The sequence below is a fragment of the Oculina patagonica genome, chromosome 5 (genome assembly GCF_052425735.1).
Source record: "Oculina patagonica isolate OP01 chromosome 5, crgOcupat, whole genome shotgun sequence".
Taxonomy (NCBI): Eukaryota; Metazoa; Cnidaria; class Anthozoa; order Scleractinia; family Oculinidae; genus Oculina; species Oculina patagonica.
Genome location: NC_135762.1, coordinates 13,111,289 through 13,130,635, shown reverse-complemented (window position 1 = coordinate 13,130,635; position 19,347 = coordinate 13,111,289). Strand labels below are relative to the sequence as shown.

Genomic DNA, 19,347 nt, shown 5'->3' with positions numbered 1-19,347 from the left:
TTAAGACACTTAAATATCAGCAAGCCAGTTTCAGACGTGTTTTAAATATTGATTTACCACTTAACTTTATCGAAACTCGAGAGACATGTACAGTGCTCATTTGAAGCGACCGAATGACAACTGATCCAGTTTCGAACCGAGAGCTTTTTGTTGGTGACTGTCGATGAAGGAAGTTTATTTTTGACAAAATAAGCATATCAAATTAATATCCGCGGAAGATACGAAAACGCACTTTTCTCGGCTTTCCTTTTGTCAAGTGTTTGGTCGAAGCTAAATAAAATGCAATCAGTTTATGCTAAGTGAAAACCAACATTTTTAACATTCATCTTTAAAAGGTAGACCGTGAAAAGAAAGACTTCCCAAGAGCCAACACCCGACCGTATGGTAATTAAAATGTCTGAAACCGCGCGCCATGTTGGCCAAAAGGAAGTTGGTGGTAGTTTGTATTTCTGGTGATAATAGCAAGCAGAAAAGAATTTCCTGCGATATATAGAAAATAACACAGGAAAACTAAAATTAATCGCCCCCCAAATGTTTACAGCTAAACGCCCCAAGCAACGTAGAATTTACATTAGCCATTATTCAAGACATGTTTTTTTGGTAATATTTCTTTGTGGGCCTTGTGCTACTTGGTCTAAAGACGATTTGAAGCTTCTTTTTGAGAACTATCATGGATATTTCTCAATTTCGTGCAAAGCTTTTGATTTATGCACTTTCTTTAAAAGAGGAGTTTTCACTGTGTGGCATTAGTTTTACTTACAGAAATAAAAAAAGGGAACGTCTCGGCATGAAATACTGGCTTCTGCGTAAAAAAATTAACCAAACGCATTTTTTTTCAGAAGCGGCAGCTGTATATACATGATCTTTTAATGCTATTAGGTACATAAATTTTTGGGCACGTAAATTACTAAAAAGTGGCAATCCATTTAATATTCGCTCTTAATGAGTCACGTAGCCAGAATTTTAATTAATCGCGACGTAACGTTTATACTATACTTAGCATTCGTTCTTAATGAGTCACGAAGCCAATATCTAAATTAATCGTACTTCAGCGTTTATACAATACAACATTCCTAAAAAAATACAAACAGACTCGGTTCTTGTTTCAGCGTTTTTTATTCGTTTACTATTTAACAGTAACTACGAGCCCGATTTTTGTATGAGCAAATAGCCGACGGGGCATATTTGCGTGTTCATATTCGTCAGAAATAGCAATACTTGCCATTTGAAGAATGAGCATGAAAATGATTTATTTAGCGTCCACACTTTTTACAATAAAGCCATTTAGCATGTTTTCACCATACATTTTTATGTCAGCTTTAAACGATCTTTTAATTGCTTGACCACGTCAGTATCTCACTAAATCGTAATAATTATGTTTTGATAAATATACAATTTGACGTAAACACCTGCTCGGTCATTCAACATTCTCATCGAAATTTGAATGTCCTGTTGATTTGCTAACTGACAATTACCACTCTATTTATCTAAGATGATGTTTACATTGGCCAACAAACCCTGACGAGTGCTCGTCATTCAAATTTAAAAAAAACTGACTACACAAAGCATTTGAGTATTAAAATGAAATTGGATACGACACCTAATTCATTAAAGCCGAGGTTTTCGTTTCATGAAATAACGCACAGATCCCTTCGCAAAACAAGATTTCATGTTGTTTCGAGATTTCAGATACACGGAGCTTCTTGCTTCACTGTCACAAGTTCTGTTCCTTCATCATTCACAGATGACCTGTTTCTGACAATATGGAATTCTTTTAAAATATCCATTAAACCTCGACGATATTTCTCATTTAAAGTAAAATATATACATGGGTTCGCTGACGCGTTTGAATATAAAATGAAATGGGCTGCAAAGACAACGTTTTCAATGCCACAAGGCATGATCCAATCCCAGACGAAATAAAACAAAATACCAAAAACATTGATTGGGATCACACAGACCATGAAAGTAATAAGTATTGCGATAATGATTCTCACAACTTTCGTGTCCTCTCTTAACCTTCGGGATGTGACACAACTTGAAGGACCCTTGCGTCTTACAACTCCGCTCCTTTTCAGATTCAGGATAATTGCAGAGTACAATACTGTAACTACACACGCTGGAAGAGCGACCTCACAAACCAACACTATAATATAGTAGGTCTCCTGAGAACTTCTTTTATCAAACTCAGGGGCCCAGCTTAGTGTGCAGTATGTTTTGCCATCATGTGTTATTGTCCGGAAGATATAAAAGTACACTAAATGTAAACCCATTGAAATTATCCATATTAGGGGTATGATAATTTTGCAAACTTTAGTCGGCTTCATGACGTCTTTACGCAAAGGGAACACAATTGCTCTGTACCTGTCAATGGCTATGACTACAAGACTTATGATGGACACCGCAGTTGAGATGTCTTGAAAGAAGGAAAGGCTTTTGCAGAGAACAGAGCCCAACAGCCCATCAACTAACCACCTACGAGGTCCAAGCAATGTTTCCGTAATCTGTCGCGGTACAGCCAGCACTGTTATTAGTATATCTGAAACCGCCATGTTGATGATAAGATAGTTGGTAATTGTTTGCATTCGCTTGTTCTTCTTAATGATAGCAATGAGGAAAGAGTTTCCCAAGACTGCAAGCAGAAACAGGACACAGTAACAGAATATTTTCACTCCTTTGATTAGGTCTGTATCGCTTTCGTACGGTTTACAGCTGTATTCCTTGAGCCGCGGTGTAGCACTTGTACTACTCATATTTCCAAATGATTGCGCTGTCGATGATTGTGTAGTAGTATCCATAAGTTCTCTATTAAAATCGCAAACTGGACGGTTGTTTACCTTGTCTTGTGAGAGAAAAGACCGTTCTCCAAAGCGAATTACTGCTCGTCGTTGTTTAGTTTATAATGATGTTTTGTGAAGTCTTCAAATTGCAAGGAAACATTTTGCAATATCTGCGGTTTATACAGTTGAGTTCAGGCTTCCGTTAGTTAATTCGGGTATCTACAAAGATGTTATAAGAAACTCGGGAAAAATGCACAGAACGTATCTGCAGCAACCAATTTCAGTTTCCATCCGAGCGGGTTTTGTTTGTGTCTTGCTCCTTCTGATATCTCTATCCAAATGCAAATTTATTCCCGCATTGCACAATATCAATTTCAATTTGGTAATTTTATGTGACATCTCAACTACTATTCATACTCCCAAATAATTCCTGTAGCAGTATTCATTATTTATTATTTCTCAAGTCATAAGACAAACTTTGTGGCGGTTAACCTTGTGTTGGTCCGTACTCCAAACTAACAAGGTACTGTTCGTCGTTCTTATTTTACAATGATATCGGTTAAGTCTTGCAAGTGAAAGGCAACATCAACGGCTTACACAGTTGTACCTCTTCTCTTCCGTTTTGCTTAAAATTCGAGTATCGAAGAGGAAGTTAAGAAACTCAATAGAAATGTACAGAGCTTATCTGAAGCGAATGAATGACGACTGAACCTGTTTCCATCCGAGAGTGGTTTGATCGTGACTCCTTTTAAAATGTCTTTTCCAGCTGTAAATTTAACTGTCGACTCCCGTTGACTTTGGCGTTCAAGTTTCTCTTTGGACAAAAGAGGTATATAACACACCTGTAAAATCTATCAAATTAATATCCGTGGAAGATACGAAAACGCACTTTTCTCGGATTTTCTTTTGTCAAATGCTTGGCAAAAGCTAAATGAAAAGCAATCAGCCTATGCTAACTGCACGGAACCATTCATTTTAAACATTATTTTTGTTTTTTAATTTAACCGCGCAAAAGAAAGACCCCCCACAGCCAACTCCGTAATTACGATGTCTTAAGCCGCCATGTTGGTCATAAGGTAGTAAGTGATATATTGCATTTCTGGTAATAATAGCTAGCAGCAAAGAGTTTCCCAAAATAGAAAAGAACATCAGGAAAATGTACACGAATCTCCCGTGAATTGTTTGCAGCTAAATGGTCTAGCCACCGTGGAATTTGAATTAGCATTATTGAAAATATGTTTTTCGGTAGGGGTACCTTTGTAACTCAGGAAACAAGAAAACAATATTATAGTTAAACCACATACAACGCCAGCTGCCTTATCCAAGCTTACCTTTCATAAATTTGTTGCAGCATTTCTTTGATGGCCTAGTTGTGCTACTTGATCTGAACACGATTTGGAGGTCAGCTTTCTATTGAGAACTATCGTGGATACTTCTCAATTCCGTGCAAAGCTTTAGATTTGTGGACTTTTTTAAAAGAGGGTTTTTCACTGTGTGGTATTAGTTTTACTTGCCCAAATAAAAAAAGAAAGTTTCGGCATGAAATGCTGGCTTCTGCGTGAAAAATTAACGAAACGCATTTTTTTTCAGAAGCGGTAGCTGTATATACATGATATTTTATTGTTATAAGCTACATAAATTTTGCGCACGTAAATTACTAGACAAACCATTTAATATTCCATCACGTAGCCAAAACTCTAATTAATCGCAACGCAACGTTTAAACTATACTTAATATTCGTTCTTTACGTATCACGTAGCCAATATTTTAATTTATCGCATTTTAGCGTTTATACTATACAACTACCATAGCAAAATCGACAAAGTAAATGATGACGCAAAATTACACGAATAAAGGTACAATAAATCTCAAATGGTCTATTTTACGGATACACTGTAGGCTCCAAATGAATCGTTGCACGCGTAGCAGGTTGCTTAAGATGTCCGCTTGACACCCTTTTCCAAGTATTATGATATTTCTTTATAATTTACATAGACAAGTCCTTTCAAAACAACCAGGGATAAAACTATCTCCTCTCGATACAGGTAAAACGCCTTGAGAACTACGAGACTGACATCACAGTGATAATTGACCTACATTCCCATGTTCAGGCTTAGTACCATTCAAGCTAGGGAAATATAACTCTGAGATATATTGCAGATCACATTTAACTAAAAGCCTCAAGTAACTATTCAGGCTTAGAGTAAGTGAAGCTGGGGAACCAGTTGTCTGTCATTACATATCACATCCCAAAGTGAACACGCAGCCTTGGTGCAAAATTAAGCTGGGGAACTACACTCCGACGATACAGATCACATTTGACTTACATTCGTAACAAAATACAAACAGGCTCGTTTCACGAGGCCTGACATATTTTTGTATTTGCTTGTGGCCCAACAAGCCTCGTTAACCCGAGAATAAATAAAATTATGTATGTATGCGTGCTCATATGCGCCAGAAATAACAATGCTTGCCATTTACAGAATGAGCATTAAAATCATTTATTTAGCGTCCACACTTTTTTACAATATAGCCATCTAGCATGTTTTCATTATAAATATTTATGTTAGCCTTAATCAATTTTCTTTAATTACTTGGCCACACCAGTAATACCTCAGCAAATTTTGAATTTACAATTATAAACGTTGAAGCGTGAATCTCTCCCAAAACTTCCCACGCAGTGTACACAATTGGATGTCAGCATTAGTTTCTGACGAGTATTGAATATTCATTTATGACTTATTTTTGGCTTTAAACGGAAGTAGTTATCTGTTACATGAAAGTAAAATTTAAGCTACCTACTCACAACAAATCGCTACGAAGCTCGAAAAAAGGAATAAAATCTCCAAAACTCAATCTAACCACGTTACCATCTAGCTTTAGAGGGAAACAATAGGTTAACTTCGTTATCTTGTGTGGGCTTTAGTTACTACACTGACTGAAGAATATGATTAAGATAAAATGAGATGCGATTCAACAGATCGCCTCGAAAACAATTTCGTAATCACTTTGTTTTGATAAATATACAATATTAAGTAAACACCTGCACGGTCATCCAAAATTCTTATCGAAACAGGAAGGAAGAGTAACTGCTTGATATTTGAATGTCCAGTTGATTTGCTAACTGACAATTACCACTCTATTCATGTGAAGGTGATGTTTACAATGGTCAACAAACCCTGACGAGTGCTCGTCATTCAAATTTGAAATAAAAACACGGACCACACAAAGCATTTGAGTATTCAAATGAATTTGGATGCAACACCTGAAACACCTAATTCATTAAAGCCAAGGATTTCGTTTCATGAAATAACGCACGGATCCCTTCGCAAGACAAGATTACATTTTGTTTCAGGATTTCAGATACGTGAAGCTTCTTACTTCACTCTCACAAGTTCTGTTCCTTCATCCTTCACGGTTGACCTTTTTCTGACAATATGGAATTCTTTTAAAATATCCATTAAACCTCGACGATATTTCTCATTTAAAGCAAAATATATACATGGGTTCGCTGACGCGTTTGAATAGAGAATAAAATGGGCTGCAAAGACAACGTTTTCAATGCCACAAGGCATGGTCCAATCCCAAACGAAATAAAACAAAATACCAAAAACATTGATTGGGATCACACAGACCATAAAAGTAATAAGTATTGCGATAATGATTCTCACAACTTTCGTGTCCTCTCTTAACCTTCGGGATGTGACACAACTTGATGGACCCTTGCGTCTTACAACTCCGCTCCTTTTCAGATTCAGGATAATTGCAGAGTACAATACTGTAACTACACACGCTGGAAGAGCGACCTCACAAACCAACACTATAATATAGTAGGTCTCCTGAGAACTTCTTTCATCAAACTTAGGGGCCCAGCTTAGTGTGCAGTATGTTTTCCCATCATGTGTTACTGTCCGGAAGATATAAAAGTACACTAAATGAAAACTCATCGAAATTATCCATATTAGGGGTATGATAATTTTGCAAACTTTAGTCCCCTTAATGACGTATTTGCGCAAAGGAAACACAATTGCTCTGTACCTGTCAATGGCTATGACTACAAGACTTATGATGGACACCGCAGTTGAGATGTCTTAAAAGAAGGAAAGGCTTTTGCAGAGAACAGAGCCCAACAGCCCATCAACTAACCACCTACGAGGTCCAAGCAATGTTTCCGTAATCTGTCGCGGTACAGCCAGCACTGTTATTAGTATATCTGAAACCGCCATGTTGGTGATAAGATAGTTGGTAATTGTTTGCATTAGCTTGTTCTTCTTAATGATAGCAATGAGCAAAGAGTTTCCCAGGAGCGAAAGCAGCAGTAGGACACAGTAACAGAATATTTTCACTCCTCTGATTAGGTCTGTATTGCTTTCGTACGGTTTACAGCTGTATTCCTTGAGCCGCGGTGTAGCACTTGTACTACTCATATTTCCAAATGATTGCGCTGTCGATGATTGTGTAGTAATATTCATCACTTCTCAAGTTATATGACAAACTTTGGGGCAGTTTTCCTTGTGTTCTGGGTAAAAAAAAGTCCGTACTCCAAACCAACAAGGTACTTTTTGTCGTTCTTATTTTACAATAATATCGGTTAAGTCTTGCAATTGAGAGGCAACATCTACGGCTTACACAGTTGTACCCCTTCTCTTCCGTTTTGCTTAAATCCAAATATCGAAGAGGAAGTTAAGAACAAATGTACAGAGCTTATTTAAAGCGACCGAATGACGACTAAACAAGTTTCTATCCGAGAGTAGCTTGTTTGTGACTCCTTCTAAAATTTCTTTTCCAGCTGCAAATTTAGCTGTCAACTCCTGTTGAATTTGATGTTCAAGTTTCTTTTTTGACAAAAGAAGCAATTAACACACCTGTAAAATCTATCAAATTAATATCCGTGGAAGATTCGTAAACGCCCATTTCTCGGTTTTTCTTTTGTCAAATGTTAGGTAAAAGCTAAATGAAATGTAATCAGCCTATGCTAACTGCAGAACCATTCATTTTAAACACTATCTTTTTTTTGTTTTTTATCATACCGCGCAAAAAAAGACCCCCAACGGCCAGTTCCGTAATTACGATGTCTACAGCCGCGGTGTTGGCCATAAGGAACTTAGTGATATATTGCATTTCTGGTTATAATAGCCAGCAGCAAGAGTTTCCCAAAATAGAAAAGAACATCAGGAAAATGTACAAGAATCTCCCCTGAAATGTTCACAGTTAAATTCTCCAAGCACCGTAGAATTTGAATTATCATTATTCAAAATGTGTTTTTTTTTGTTTTTTTAGGGGTGCCTTTGTAACTCAGGAAACAAGAAAACAATATTATAGTTAAACCACACACAACGCCAGCTGCCTTATCCAAGCTTACCTTTCATAAATTGCAGCATTTCTTTGAGGGGTTTGTGCTACTTGATCTGAAAACGATTTGGAGGTCAGCTTTCTATTAAGAACTATCATGTATACTTCTCAATTTCGTGCCAAGCTATTGATTTGTGCACTTTATTCAAATGAAAGAGGATTTTCACCGTGTCGTTATCAATTTTATTGACATAAATAAAAAAGGGAAAACTTACGCATTTTTTTTTTTTTGAAACGCATTTAAGTACATAGATTTGCGCACGTAAATAACGCGACAGTGGCAATCCATTTTATATTCGTTTTTTATGAGTCACGTAGCCAAAATTTTGATTAATCATACCTCAACGTTTGTACTATACTTCTAGCTTGATTTAGTAAAAGGTGTCTTCTGAATTTTGACACAACACTATAGTTCTGAGCCTTTTTTTGGCATAGAGGGTCGAATGATTTTCATTTCCTATGCTTAAGCTTGGCTTAAATCCGTGACACGGTCTCTTTAAGAATCAGGCCTTACTTTCACTTAAGGCTACTAACAGCGAATCTTCCATGACGAAAATATGGAATATCAAAGAGGCCGTGACAGTCTATTTTCCACGTTGCTTGAAAATTTTAATTTATGCAAAGACCGGTGATCAACCGGTTAAAAAAATACAAAGAACAAGAGTAGATTAAAGTAAAGAAACATACAAGTGAAAATTATAAAGAAGAAATTAGCATTCTCTTCCATTATTTTCTGTCGACAACACGCGATAATTTTAGATTTTAAATTTATTGTCGTTATTTACTTGTCGACACCGCACTCAACTTAAATATATATAACTGTCGGGATCTCCCTCTAGACTTGGCTAAATCTATATATTATTTTAATGCTTCTTGTTCTTCGTATTTCTTTTTGTTTTATCATTTAAGTCCGTGGCTCATTATACTTTTAAATCACCAACAAGGTGGATAAACTACGATTGCCTTTTTATGACACTTAAAGCGGTTTTTTTCCACACAAATGGTATGTAAATATACATAGTGTTCATAAAGCACTCTTTCAATGTTTGTCGCTGATTGGCTAAAAAACAAAACTAAACAAATTAAAGCTTTGCAGCTCAGTTCCTGAATTTATTTTCAACATATCTGCCACGACAAATGCACTCCATGGTACAAAGTGCTAAATGGACGCACTCGCCTTTTACTTGTCGCCGTTCTTGTTTGTTTAACCGAACTGCGCTCCTTTTGAAGTGAAAGTGAATCAAACGATAAAAGTTTTCAAGCTCACCAGTGTTACAGGTTGTGACAAATTTCTCTTCCGTTTCTTCCAAGGGACAGCAAGCTTCAATATATGTAACATCCCTTGACGATATTTATTATTAAAAGCAAAAATAAATGCACGGGTTGACAGACGCGTTGAAATAAAGCATAAAATGGGCTGCCGAACCGAACTTTTCAGTGTTGCAAGGTATTTTCCAGTCCCAAACAAAAAAGAATAAAATTGCATACACATTGATGGGGGCGATACAGACCACGAACGCAATCATTATGGCAATCAAATTCTTGACAACCTCGTTGTCTTCCTTCAACCTACGCGCTGTCATAGTTTCTTGTTGGCTGGAATAAGCGTTGCATCGCGCTGGACTCCGGATCGAGTAGTCCGGGCTTAAGCCCTTGCTGGGGTCATCGAGTTGTGTTCTTGGGCAAGACACTTTACTCTCATGGTGCCTCTCTCCACCCAAGTGAGTAAGTGTGTACCAGCAGATTTAATTCCAGGGGGGGGGTACCCCTGTGATGGACTAGCATCCCATCCGGGGAGAGGGGGAGTAGAAATACTCCTAGTTGCTTCATGCTCCTGAAAGTGGGATAAGCTCCGGTCTGATGGGTCACTTGGCTCAAATGCAGACCTGACCTGTACTGTACCTACCATGTTAGCCGAGAATACCCACCAGAGCTCTTGCGGGTCCCAGTTCCTGTTGAAGGTGCTGCTGACTACATGTACATTGTATGCAGAGAAAATATAATCATTATTGTCCATACTCTCCGCATCATTTGGGGTAATGTTGAAACATACTGCCTCTTAATAAATTATAAAGTTCTAGCACTTATTTCAGTGCTGTTTTATTTCATTTTTTAACTTATTTTTCTTTCTTATGTGATACTAGGTGCAGCTGCTGCATGCTGACGAAAGTTTTCAAGAAAAACCAACACTATAAGATATCTCCATCAATAGGAAGAACATTTTAAACATTGCACACCTGTGTTTTGAAGTTTTCTGTAACCAATAACCACACTGTACTGCAGTACTAGTAACTGCTGCATGATCACTTTCTTCATAAAATTTTGCCTAGACATAAAATGGCAAATTATGTTCAAAAACTGGATCGAATTGTTGTTTGTTGCATCAATAATCCAGTCAATGGTTTAGCCCTGTATTTTTTTTTTTTTTTAATATTAACTTTTCAGCACAATACACTTGACAATACACGAAAAAAAAAATACAAAAGATAAATGAATAAAAAATACAGAGGTAACAATGCGATACACGTAACTATTGTAACTAAATTGTTAACTAAATTATTGTCAGTAAATGCTTCCATAAGTTCAAAAAATTTTCTTTTTGTCCTTTCGCATGTGCGATTGATCTTTGAATAAACATTTTTTCTTTTACTAACTCAAGAAAGAGAAGGAGATTAGGTAATTTGTGATCATATTTTTGTACAAAGACATGTCTTTTGCTAAGTAGAATATAATAATTAAAGATATAGGAGCCAGAACTTCCGGGATTATAGCCGTACATTATTCCTAATTCATCGAAATTGTAATTGTCGTTATTTTGACTATTCCACCGGAATAAGACTGAATTCCAAAAGTCGCGTATACGGGAGCAGTTAACTAGCATGTGCGACAGTGTTTCTAATTCGTTACAAAATTCGCAAAGGGGAGATTCCGATATGTTCATTTTATATAGGAGGTTTCTGCACGGTAAAATATTATGAATTATCTTAAACTGAAATATACTTAGTTTCGTTTCCCGTGTTATTCTAAATGGTAGTTTATAAATTGCGCTGATCTTCATCTCTTCTACACCTAACCTTTGTAGCCTAGAACTAGCTAAAGGTTCTTTAAATTTCTTTTGAATAAGAATATTCCGAGCTCTTTTACTGGTGAGTGTTTGACCAGGAGGAAAAGTCGATTTTCCTTCTTGTCGATTCCCACCATTAGTAGATTGTAATTCACGCTTCCACCCTAATGGTATTGCTGCTATTAAACCCCAGAGGTTGGTAAATGGCGTAGCAAGGCCAAACTTCCTAAGAAAATTGCCATATGAGAGGAATTTGCCGTCTTCTTCTAATAAATCTTTGATTCTGAGAATTCCAGCAACGTGCCAGTTTTCCCAGTATACAGATTTGCCTGCTATGGTTATGTTTTTATTATTCCAAATAATGGCTTCCTTAATGTCATGTTTATCTAGAGGGGCGGATTTAACATCATGAACTTCTGCCCATGTTTTTAAGATGTCAATGTAGAAAGGTGGCATATTTTTTAGTTCTAAAAGACTTAGATCATAGCTACAGTCGAAAATGAGAGGGCCTCCAACATTTTTCAGATACCAGGACGGAATTATCATCCAATCCTCATTTGCACCATCTTGCATTCTTTTTGCCCAGGCACATAGTAATGATTTTGTGATTATTTCATATTCTGGCAAATCTAAACCTCCTTTTTCTTTTGCTCCGATAAGCGTGTCTCTTTTTATTTTCGGTTTCTTACCGTTCCAAACGAAGTCTGCTATCAATTTGTTAACGGCGTCAATAACAGAAGGTGGGGTGTGAAGACAAGCGCTAGAAGAAATGAGTTTGGAGTTTGGTTTATAGAAACATGTAGATGTCAAATAATATTTAACAGAAGTATCGACATGTGGTTAATAAAGAACTTCTTGCAAGCAAACCTTTTTGTTTTCTACACCATAGTGCTTTTTAGGCTTTCGCCAGTGTTACTGTATACATGACAAATGATACAAAAGGTATACGATCGTGTTTATATCTCTCGAGCAGTTGATACATTATGAACACAAACGAAGTATTCAACAAACAGTTAAAATGTAAAGATTTTATTAAATAATAAAGTATACATGTATTTGTTCAAAGGGACATTGTTTTGCTTACAGTAGTTTGGTTTTTCTTTTGGGCGGATATTAGGAACCCGTGGAATTGACAAATAACCGCGTTCTAGGTCGTAAATCACAGAACACTCGAAGTGTTCAAGGGTACTCGAGCTGCAATACCCTTGCCACCCCACGTATGCGTCAGTATTCAATTATGAACACTTTTCATACTTCGCGTGAGTCTCGTGTTCCAGTCGTATATTTCAGAACATGCGACGTTTCTGACTAGCATTGGATAGTGTTAGGGCTGTACATGTACGTCCGTTCTTCACAACACGACAGCTGGCTATATTGCTGCGAAAATTGTAAGAACTTACTAGACATATCGTAGTATACGATTCCCGAAAATTAGAGCATACTTGACATGTTCTTTAGTATTCAAAGACGTTCACGTCAGAAGTATTGCCGTGTGTCGCGTGTTCTAGTCGCATACCCTAGAACAGCTAGGAGTATCCAAAAATGTTCGAGTCACAAAGTATCACGGAATGTTCGCGAGAAACCAAAAGAAACATTTTTCAAACGAAATGTTGGTCGTATACCTCTCGAACACTTTGAGTCATTCAGGAGTATTCAATTTGAATTCGGAAAAACAGTCCGGATTCTTATAGGATATTCCAGGTGTATTTCGAGTCAGGCGTAGTCGAATACGTCGGAACATTACTGCATACGCGGCGTTAGCCTATCCGTATTCCGACGAATTCGGGCCCGAATACTTGGCTTTTTGCGCAGTGGAAATAAAACAAAATTGCAAAAACGGACAAGCAGACAACGTTAACTTTGAAAACTGTTCCGCTGGGCCATATTTCAAAAACCCATATCGCAATCCATTTCAATTTTTGCCACTTTTGCCACTTTTGGCCATCCGTACCTTCTTTTGCATTTGGTGTGTTATTAAAATATTCCTTGTTTCTTATTCCTTATTTTAAAAGTATTTAAACGAGTTTGATATTCATTTCCTACGCTTAAACTTGGCTAAAATCCATGACACGATCTCTTTAAGAATTAGACGTTCAACAAGCCCTCACTTTCACTTAAGGCTACTAACAGCGACTCTTCCATGACGAAAATATTGAATATTAAAGAGGCCGTGACACTCCATTTTTCACGTTGCTTGAAAACTTTAATTTATGCAAAGGCAGGCGATCAACGAGTTAAAAACAAAGAACGAGAGTAGATTAAAGTAAAGAAACATACAAGTGAAATAAAGAAGAAATAAGCATTCTCGTCCATTATTTTCTGTCAACAACACGCGATAATTTTAGATTTTAAACCTATTGTCGTTATTAACATGTCGACACCGCACTCAACTTAAATATATATAACTGTCGGGATCTCCCTCTAGACTTGGCTAAATCTATATATTATTTTAATGCTTCTTGTTCTTCGTATTTCTTTTTGTTTTATCATTTAAATTCGTGGCTCATTATACTTTTAAATCACCAACAAGGTGGATAAACTACGATTGCCTTTTTATGTCACTTAAAGCGGATTTATTTCCACGCAAATGGTATGTAAATATACATAGTGTTCATAAAGCACTCTTTCAATGTTTGTCGCTGATTGGCTAAAAAACAAACCTAAACAAACTAAAGCTTTGCAGCTCAATTACTCGATTTATTTTCAACATATCTGCCACGACAAATGCACTCCTGACCATGGTAGCATGCTAAACAGCCACACTTGCCTTTTATTTCATTTATCGCCATTCTTGTTTGTTTATCCAGACTTCGCTCTTTTTGAAGTGAAAGTGAATCAAACGATAAAAGTTTTCAAGCTCACCAGTGTTACAGGTTGTGACAAATTTCTCTTCCGTTTCTTCCAAGGGACAGCAAGCTTCAATATATGTAACATCCCTTGACGAAATTTATCGTTAAAAGCAAAATATATGCACGGGTTGACAGAAGCGTTGAAATACAGCATAAAATGGGCTGCCGAACCGAAATTTTCAGTGTTGCAAGGTATTGTCCAATCCCAAACAAAAAAGAATAGAATTGCATACACATTTATCGGGGCGATACAGACCACGAACGTGATCATTATAGCAATCAAGTTCTTGACAACCTTGCTGTCTTCCTTTAACCTACGCGCTCTCATAGTTCTTTGACTTGAATAAGCGTTGCATCGTGCAATCCCTCGTTTAAGATTTATGACGATAACAGAATAGAGAACGGTTACAACACACACTGGAATAACAGTAACAAATACAAATACAACCAGGTACTGAGTTTCGCTCGACTTTCTGTCATCGAACCTGGGAGCCCAACTTGATACGCAATAAGTTCTACCATCCATTTCAGTAGTTCGAAACGTATAGAAATAAGAACCGTGCATGATCATAGACACGATCCATATCGATGGGATGATACATTTAAAGAGTTTCGTCTTCTTGATTTGTTTATGAAATGGGAATACTATTCCCCTGTACCTGTCAATGGCAATGACCAGAAGACTTAGAACTGACACAGCCGTTGAAATGTCTTGAAGAAAGGAGAAGCTCTTGCAGAGAGCTGAACCTAATATTCCACCAACGAGCCATCGCCGAGGACCAACTAATATTTCTGTTATCCGCCGCGGTACAGACAGCACTGTGATCAAGATATCTGAAACCGCCATGTTGACGATGAGGTAGTTAGTGATTGATTGCATACGCTTGTTTCTGGTAACAATAGCCAGCAACAAAGAGTTTCCCGAGATAGAAGACAACATCAGGAAAATGTAAAATGATATCTTTACTCCTTTGATTGTTGCCGTGTCACTCCCGAATGGTTTACAACTGAATGCTTCAAGTACGGTAGAATTTGAATTATTCATTTTCCAAGATATGTGTTTTACCTTTGTTGCTTTAATTTCTTCTACAGGCCCACGACGCCAGCTGCTTTTCCAAGCTTACCTTCTATAGCTTCGCTGCAGCACTTCTTTGAGGGCCTTGAGCTAATTGATCCTAAGACGATTTTGAGGCCAAGTTCATATTAAGAACAGCTATCTCGGATATTTGTGAATCTCGCGCGTAGCTATGAACTCGTGCACTTTTCCAAAAGGAGAATTTCTACTGTCGGGTAATTTACCATACTTACATAAATAAGCAAAATGCACTAAACTAAGGAGACTGCGCAAAACGTTCAACCACCTGCAACTTTTAGTTTTTTATAAGCGACAGTTGTATATACATGTCCGTGATTGTATTTACAGAGGTATATTTTGCGCACGTAAATAACACATCCCACCTTACATTGTTGTTTTTTTATGAGTCACGTAACCAAAATTATAACTCTGCCCCAACGTTTATTCAATACTACTGTCAAAGTAAATGGTGTAAAAATCAACGAGTTCTCTGAAGTTCTTAGAGACAGTTTATTCATGGGATATACCACAGGATCTAAATGAATTGTTGCACGAGCAGTTGGCTTCAGAAGTCACTTATACTTAATATTATCTTTGATCGTCGGTTGGTAAATGAGCGTCAGGACTATTCATTGAGCGTCCACATATTTTCACAATATACCTATCGGCTAACAAGTAATCATCGTAATTTTTTGTGACAGTTTTTAATAAGCAATTTGTTTATTATGCCGCGACCGCATCAGTTTCTAGCCATAGTTATAATTTCCCTTCAATTTAAAACGTAAAAAAAAAACATTTTCGCACAACATCCCACGCAATGTGAACTCTGCTCAGTACTTGAACCCTTTTATTTGAAAACTTGAATATATTTTTAAAGACATTTCTTTTATAATTGTTAGCTTTCCTTGATATCCACATATTCCATCGATTATTTTTTACTACACTCGCTGTAAACCTGGTTGAAGAAACGTTGACCAATGCAATAAAAAGCATAAAACCATTAACGATGTGACCAAAATGTCTACTGGGAAATCGCAAAAACGTAATGGTTGTCTGTCACAAAATGACAATTATAATAAGACAGGTTACATAAATTATGCTTTTAAAGCTCTCAAAAATCTTGAATATAAATAAATGGAATATTACTAAGCTAACCAATGCTGTCTACCAGGAATCCCATTCGCTCTTATCTTTTATGGTTTATGCTTTTCTCAGTGTCAACATTTCTTTAATTTATTGTGGCACAAGGGCTTTTAAATGTTTTTTTTTTTTCGAATAATAAACCTACCTACCTACCTATCTTCTTCGTGCCATGTGGCACATAAGGCCTCAACACAATTTCGCCAACCATCTCTGTCAGCCGCTACAATTTGTGCCTCGCTCCAGTTCTTCCATCCAGCTTTATCCCTTTTTCTCTCTGCTGTTTTCCTCCATGTTGTCTTTGGTCTGCCCCGTTTTCGCCGCCCTTCTGGGGTCCAAGTTAATGCAGTTCTGCAGTCGTTATTTGGTGCTTTTCTCATTATGTGTCCGATGAATTTCCATCTTCTATTTCGCACGTCCCAACTGAGGTTTTCCATCTCAGCCATCTTCACGACTTCATTGTTTGTAATTCTTTCCTGCCAGCGTATTTTAAATATCCGTCTAAGGGTCTGTTTATATGAAGGAGAATCGTCCCTGGTAGCAGGGTTACCCTCTCCCCCGAGACATCTTTTGCCGAGCGTTTATATGAAAAAGTTGTCCCTGTTGACCGAGCCAAAACTTAACCCTCTCGATTAAAAGGACTGGCGAGAGTTGTTTTGAAACATCTTTTATGGCTGCTTTTTCTAAAATCAGGAACGCTGAATCGTCGACCAAGACTATTTTTTGGACTAATTTACCACCGACTTTTTAGCGTTTGCGCATGGTCCGTATGTGTCAACTTGTCCCTGGTAGGCGAGGCAAAAATAACCAAACTGTTGATATGGAAAAATGTTGGCTCGCTCTCCAGGGTCATCTCACCTTTAAAGCGAGTGACCCTCTACCCAGGGTCACCCTGTTCCCCGAGCCAACTTTGCAATTTCTCATATAAACAGTTCGAAGCTATTTATAAAGAAACGTATGAAAAGCTCTCTCGCCCGGGGTGGCTCGGTATGGAGGGTAACCCTCCTACCAGGGACAGCCCTCTTCCATATAAACAGGCCCTAAGACATCTGCTTTGGAAGACGTCGATTTTGTTTTCCTCACTTTTATTTATCTTCCACGTCTCGCAGCCATACATCAAGACTGGCTTTACCAGTGTCTTATAAAGCCTGACTTTGGTTTGTCGACGGATGCTATTGCTACTCCAGATCTTTTTTCAATTTCAAGAATACTCCTCTCGCTTTGACTACTCTTAGGTAGGAATAATAAACCAGGCTCTTTTATTCTTGTTTCAAATTGATAGTTCAAGCTGCGGCTCGCCTCTCTCGCTTTGAAGGTTCAGCCAAGTTCGGTTTTCATAAACTGCGTAGATGTGCGTGAAATTCGATTTCTGAGTCATTGGTGCCATTTAGACGTCGCTAGATCCTCCGCTTAAAGAAGAGAAGCTTAGAAGACTGAAAGCCGGAAAAATTAGTAGATTTTACGACTTAAAAATGTTAACTGGCGGCAATCAGTTCTGGTTAAATACGCTTTCCAATTTGCAATAGCACGTTTTGATAAAGAATTACTTCTTTACTTGACCACAAGATGTGTCGGCAAAAACGTTTATACGTCTGACATTTGCCTGTGGGTTTAATTCACTTAGATCATTGAACAGAAAAGAGCTCAGAAATAGAAATTAGTAGGAAAGTCACTGTACGTCGTATAAAAACAAAAAAACTGTACTTCTTATATACTGTAGCACGCTTTTGGCTTTAAAGCAAACACAATATAAAAGCCAGTAGACAAGGTATTAAAGAATGTCAAATTCGCGAAAATTCGCGCTCTCCAGATATAAGATTACTTTATTATTGTGTGAGCCATGCGTTTAGAAAACAAGAAAAATCTCTGTGTTAACATAAAGCTGTTAAAAGGAAACTAAGATAATGCAAAACCCAGTTGTTATGTCTGTGTCAGCTGTGTCTTAATATTCAGTATTATTTTGTTTACATATTATGGGCACGCAATGGTGTACAATTTATCTTTATTTCTATTTGCACTTTTTTACATTATTATCGATCATCAGAGCAATGTTGGAAACCTGATCAGCCCCCGTTATTTATAATATCATTCGAGCTTCAAACGGCACACATGGTGACCATTCTCTACTGAGAAAAGAAACTGAACCTGCCTTTAACATTAAAACTATGAAGAGTGGACTGAAGACTTGTCGCTTATGACCTCATGATCACAGCCAGCTTGTCATGTGTCGTTCGTTTAGATTCTTAAATGAAAGTCAAAACAAAGGAAAGAAGAAAAACGAAAAGAACTGTTTTGGACCTAGCGGGCAATAAAGTTATTGGACAATTTTCAGTCAGACCAGTCATTACGTGCCCAAGATTAATCTCACATCAAAAGCATCCGGATATGAAATATTACTCACGCACTCACGTACTATACCACACAGCGTGTTCATCGGGTGTACTAAAGACACTTAATATTAGCAAGCAAGTTTCAGACGAGTTTTAAATATTGATTTTCCACTCAACTTTATCGAAACTCAAGAGACGTGTACAGAGCTCATCTGAAGCAACCAAATGACAACTGATCCAGTTTTGATCCGAGAGCTTTTTGTTCGTGGCTGTCGACTGCTGTTGTCTGTATGTGTTGTTGAAGGAAGTTCATTTTTGACAAAATAAGCATATCGAATTAATATCCGTGGAAGAAACGATAACGCACTTTTTCAGTTTTTCTTTTGTTGAGTGTTTGGTCGAAGCTAAATAAAATGCAATCAGTTTATGCTAAGTGAAAAACAACATTTTTAACATTCATCTTTTAAAGGTAGACCGTGAAAAGAAAGACTTCCCAAGAGCCAGCACCGTAATTAAAATGTCTAAAACCGCGCGCCATGTTGGCCAAAAGGAAGTTAGTGGTAGATTGTATTTCTGGTAGTAATAGCACGTAGAAAAGAATTTCCCGAAATGGAAAACAATACAGAAATGAATCGCTCCAGAAATGTCAAAATCTAAACGCTTCAAACACTGTAAAATTTAAATTAGCCATTATTCAAGACAACTTTTTTGTTTCGTAGCATTTTTTGAGGACCTTGTGCTACTTGTTCTAAAGGTT

The 19,347-nt window shown here is 37.3% G+C and overlaps 2 protein-coding genes and 1 pseudogene across 3 annotated transcripts; all 3 read right to left on the bottom strand.

Annotated features, from left to right (window-relative positions):
- Positions 1-1,112: 1,112 nt before the first annotated feature.
- LOC144655572 (neuropeptide Y receptor type 6-like) lies at positions 1,113-7,252 on the bottom strand (annotated as a pseudogene). Its single transcript, XR_013571146.1, has 2 exons — positions 5,916-7,252; positions 1,113-1,477 (listed from the first exon to the last, which is right to left on the bottom strand). The product of XR_013571146.1 is annotated as a neuropeptide Y receptor type 6-like (transcript).
- LOC144655571 (substance-K receptor-like) lies at positions 1,467-3,098 on the bottom strand. Its single transcript, XM_078515823.1, has one exon. It carries the CDS (start codon positions 2,796-2,798, stop codon positions 1,686-1,688), a length of 1,113 nt encoding a protein of 370 aa, XP_078371949.1. The 5' UTR covers positions 2,799-3,098; the 3' UTR covers positions 1,467-1,685.
- A 6,447-nt stretch (positions 7,253-13,699) lies between the features above and the next one.
- Positions 13,700-15,587, bottom strand: LOC144654844 (substance-K receptor-like). The gene has a single exon (XM_078515065.1). The coding sequence runs from the start codon at positions 15,088-15,090 to the stop codon at positions 14,032-14,034; it is 1,059 nt and encodes a 352-aa protein (XP_078371191.1). The 5' UTR covers positions 15,091-15,587; the 3' UTR covers positions 13,700-14,031.
- Between the last annotated feature and the right edge of the window lie 3,760 nt (positions 15,588-19,347).

What these genes read in the sequence shown, in the direction of transcription:
- LOC144655571 (XM_078515823.1), bottom strand. Translation starts at nt 2,798, where the DNA reads ATGGATACTACTACACAATCATCGACAGCGCAATCATTTGGAAATATG.
- LOC144654844 (XM_078515065.1), bottom strand. Translation starts at nt 15,090, where the DNA reads ATGAATAATTCAAATTCTACCGTACTTGAAGCATTCAGTTGTAAACCA.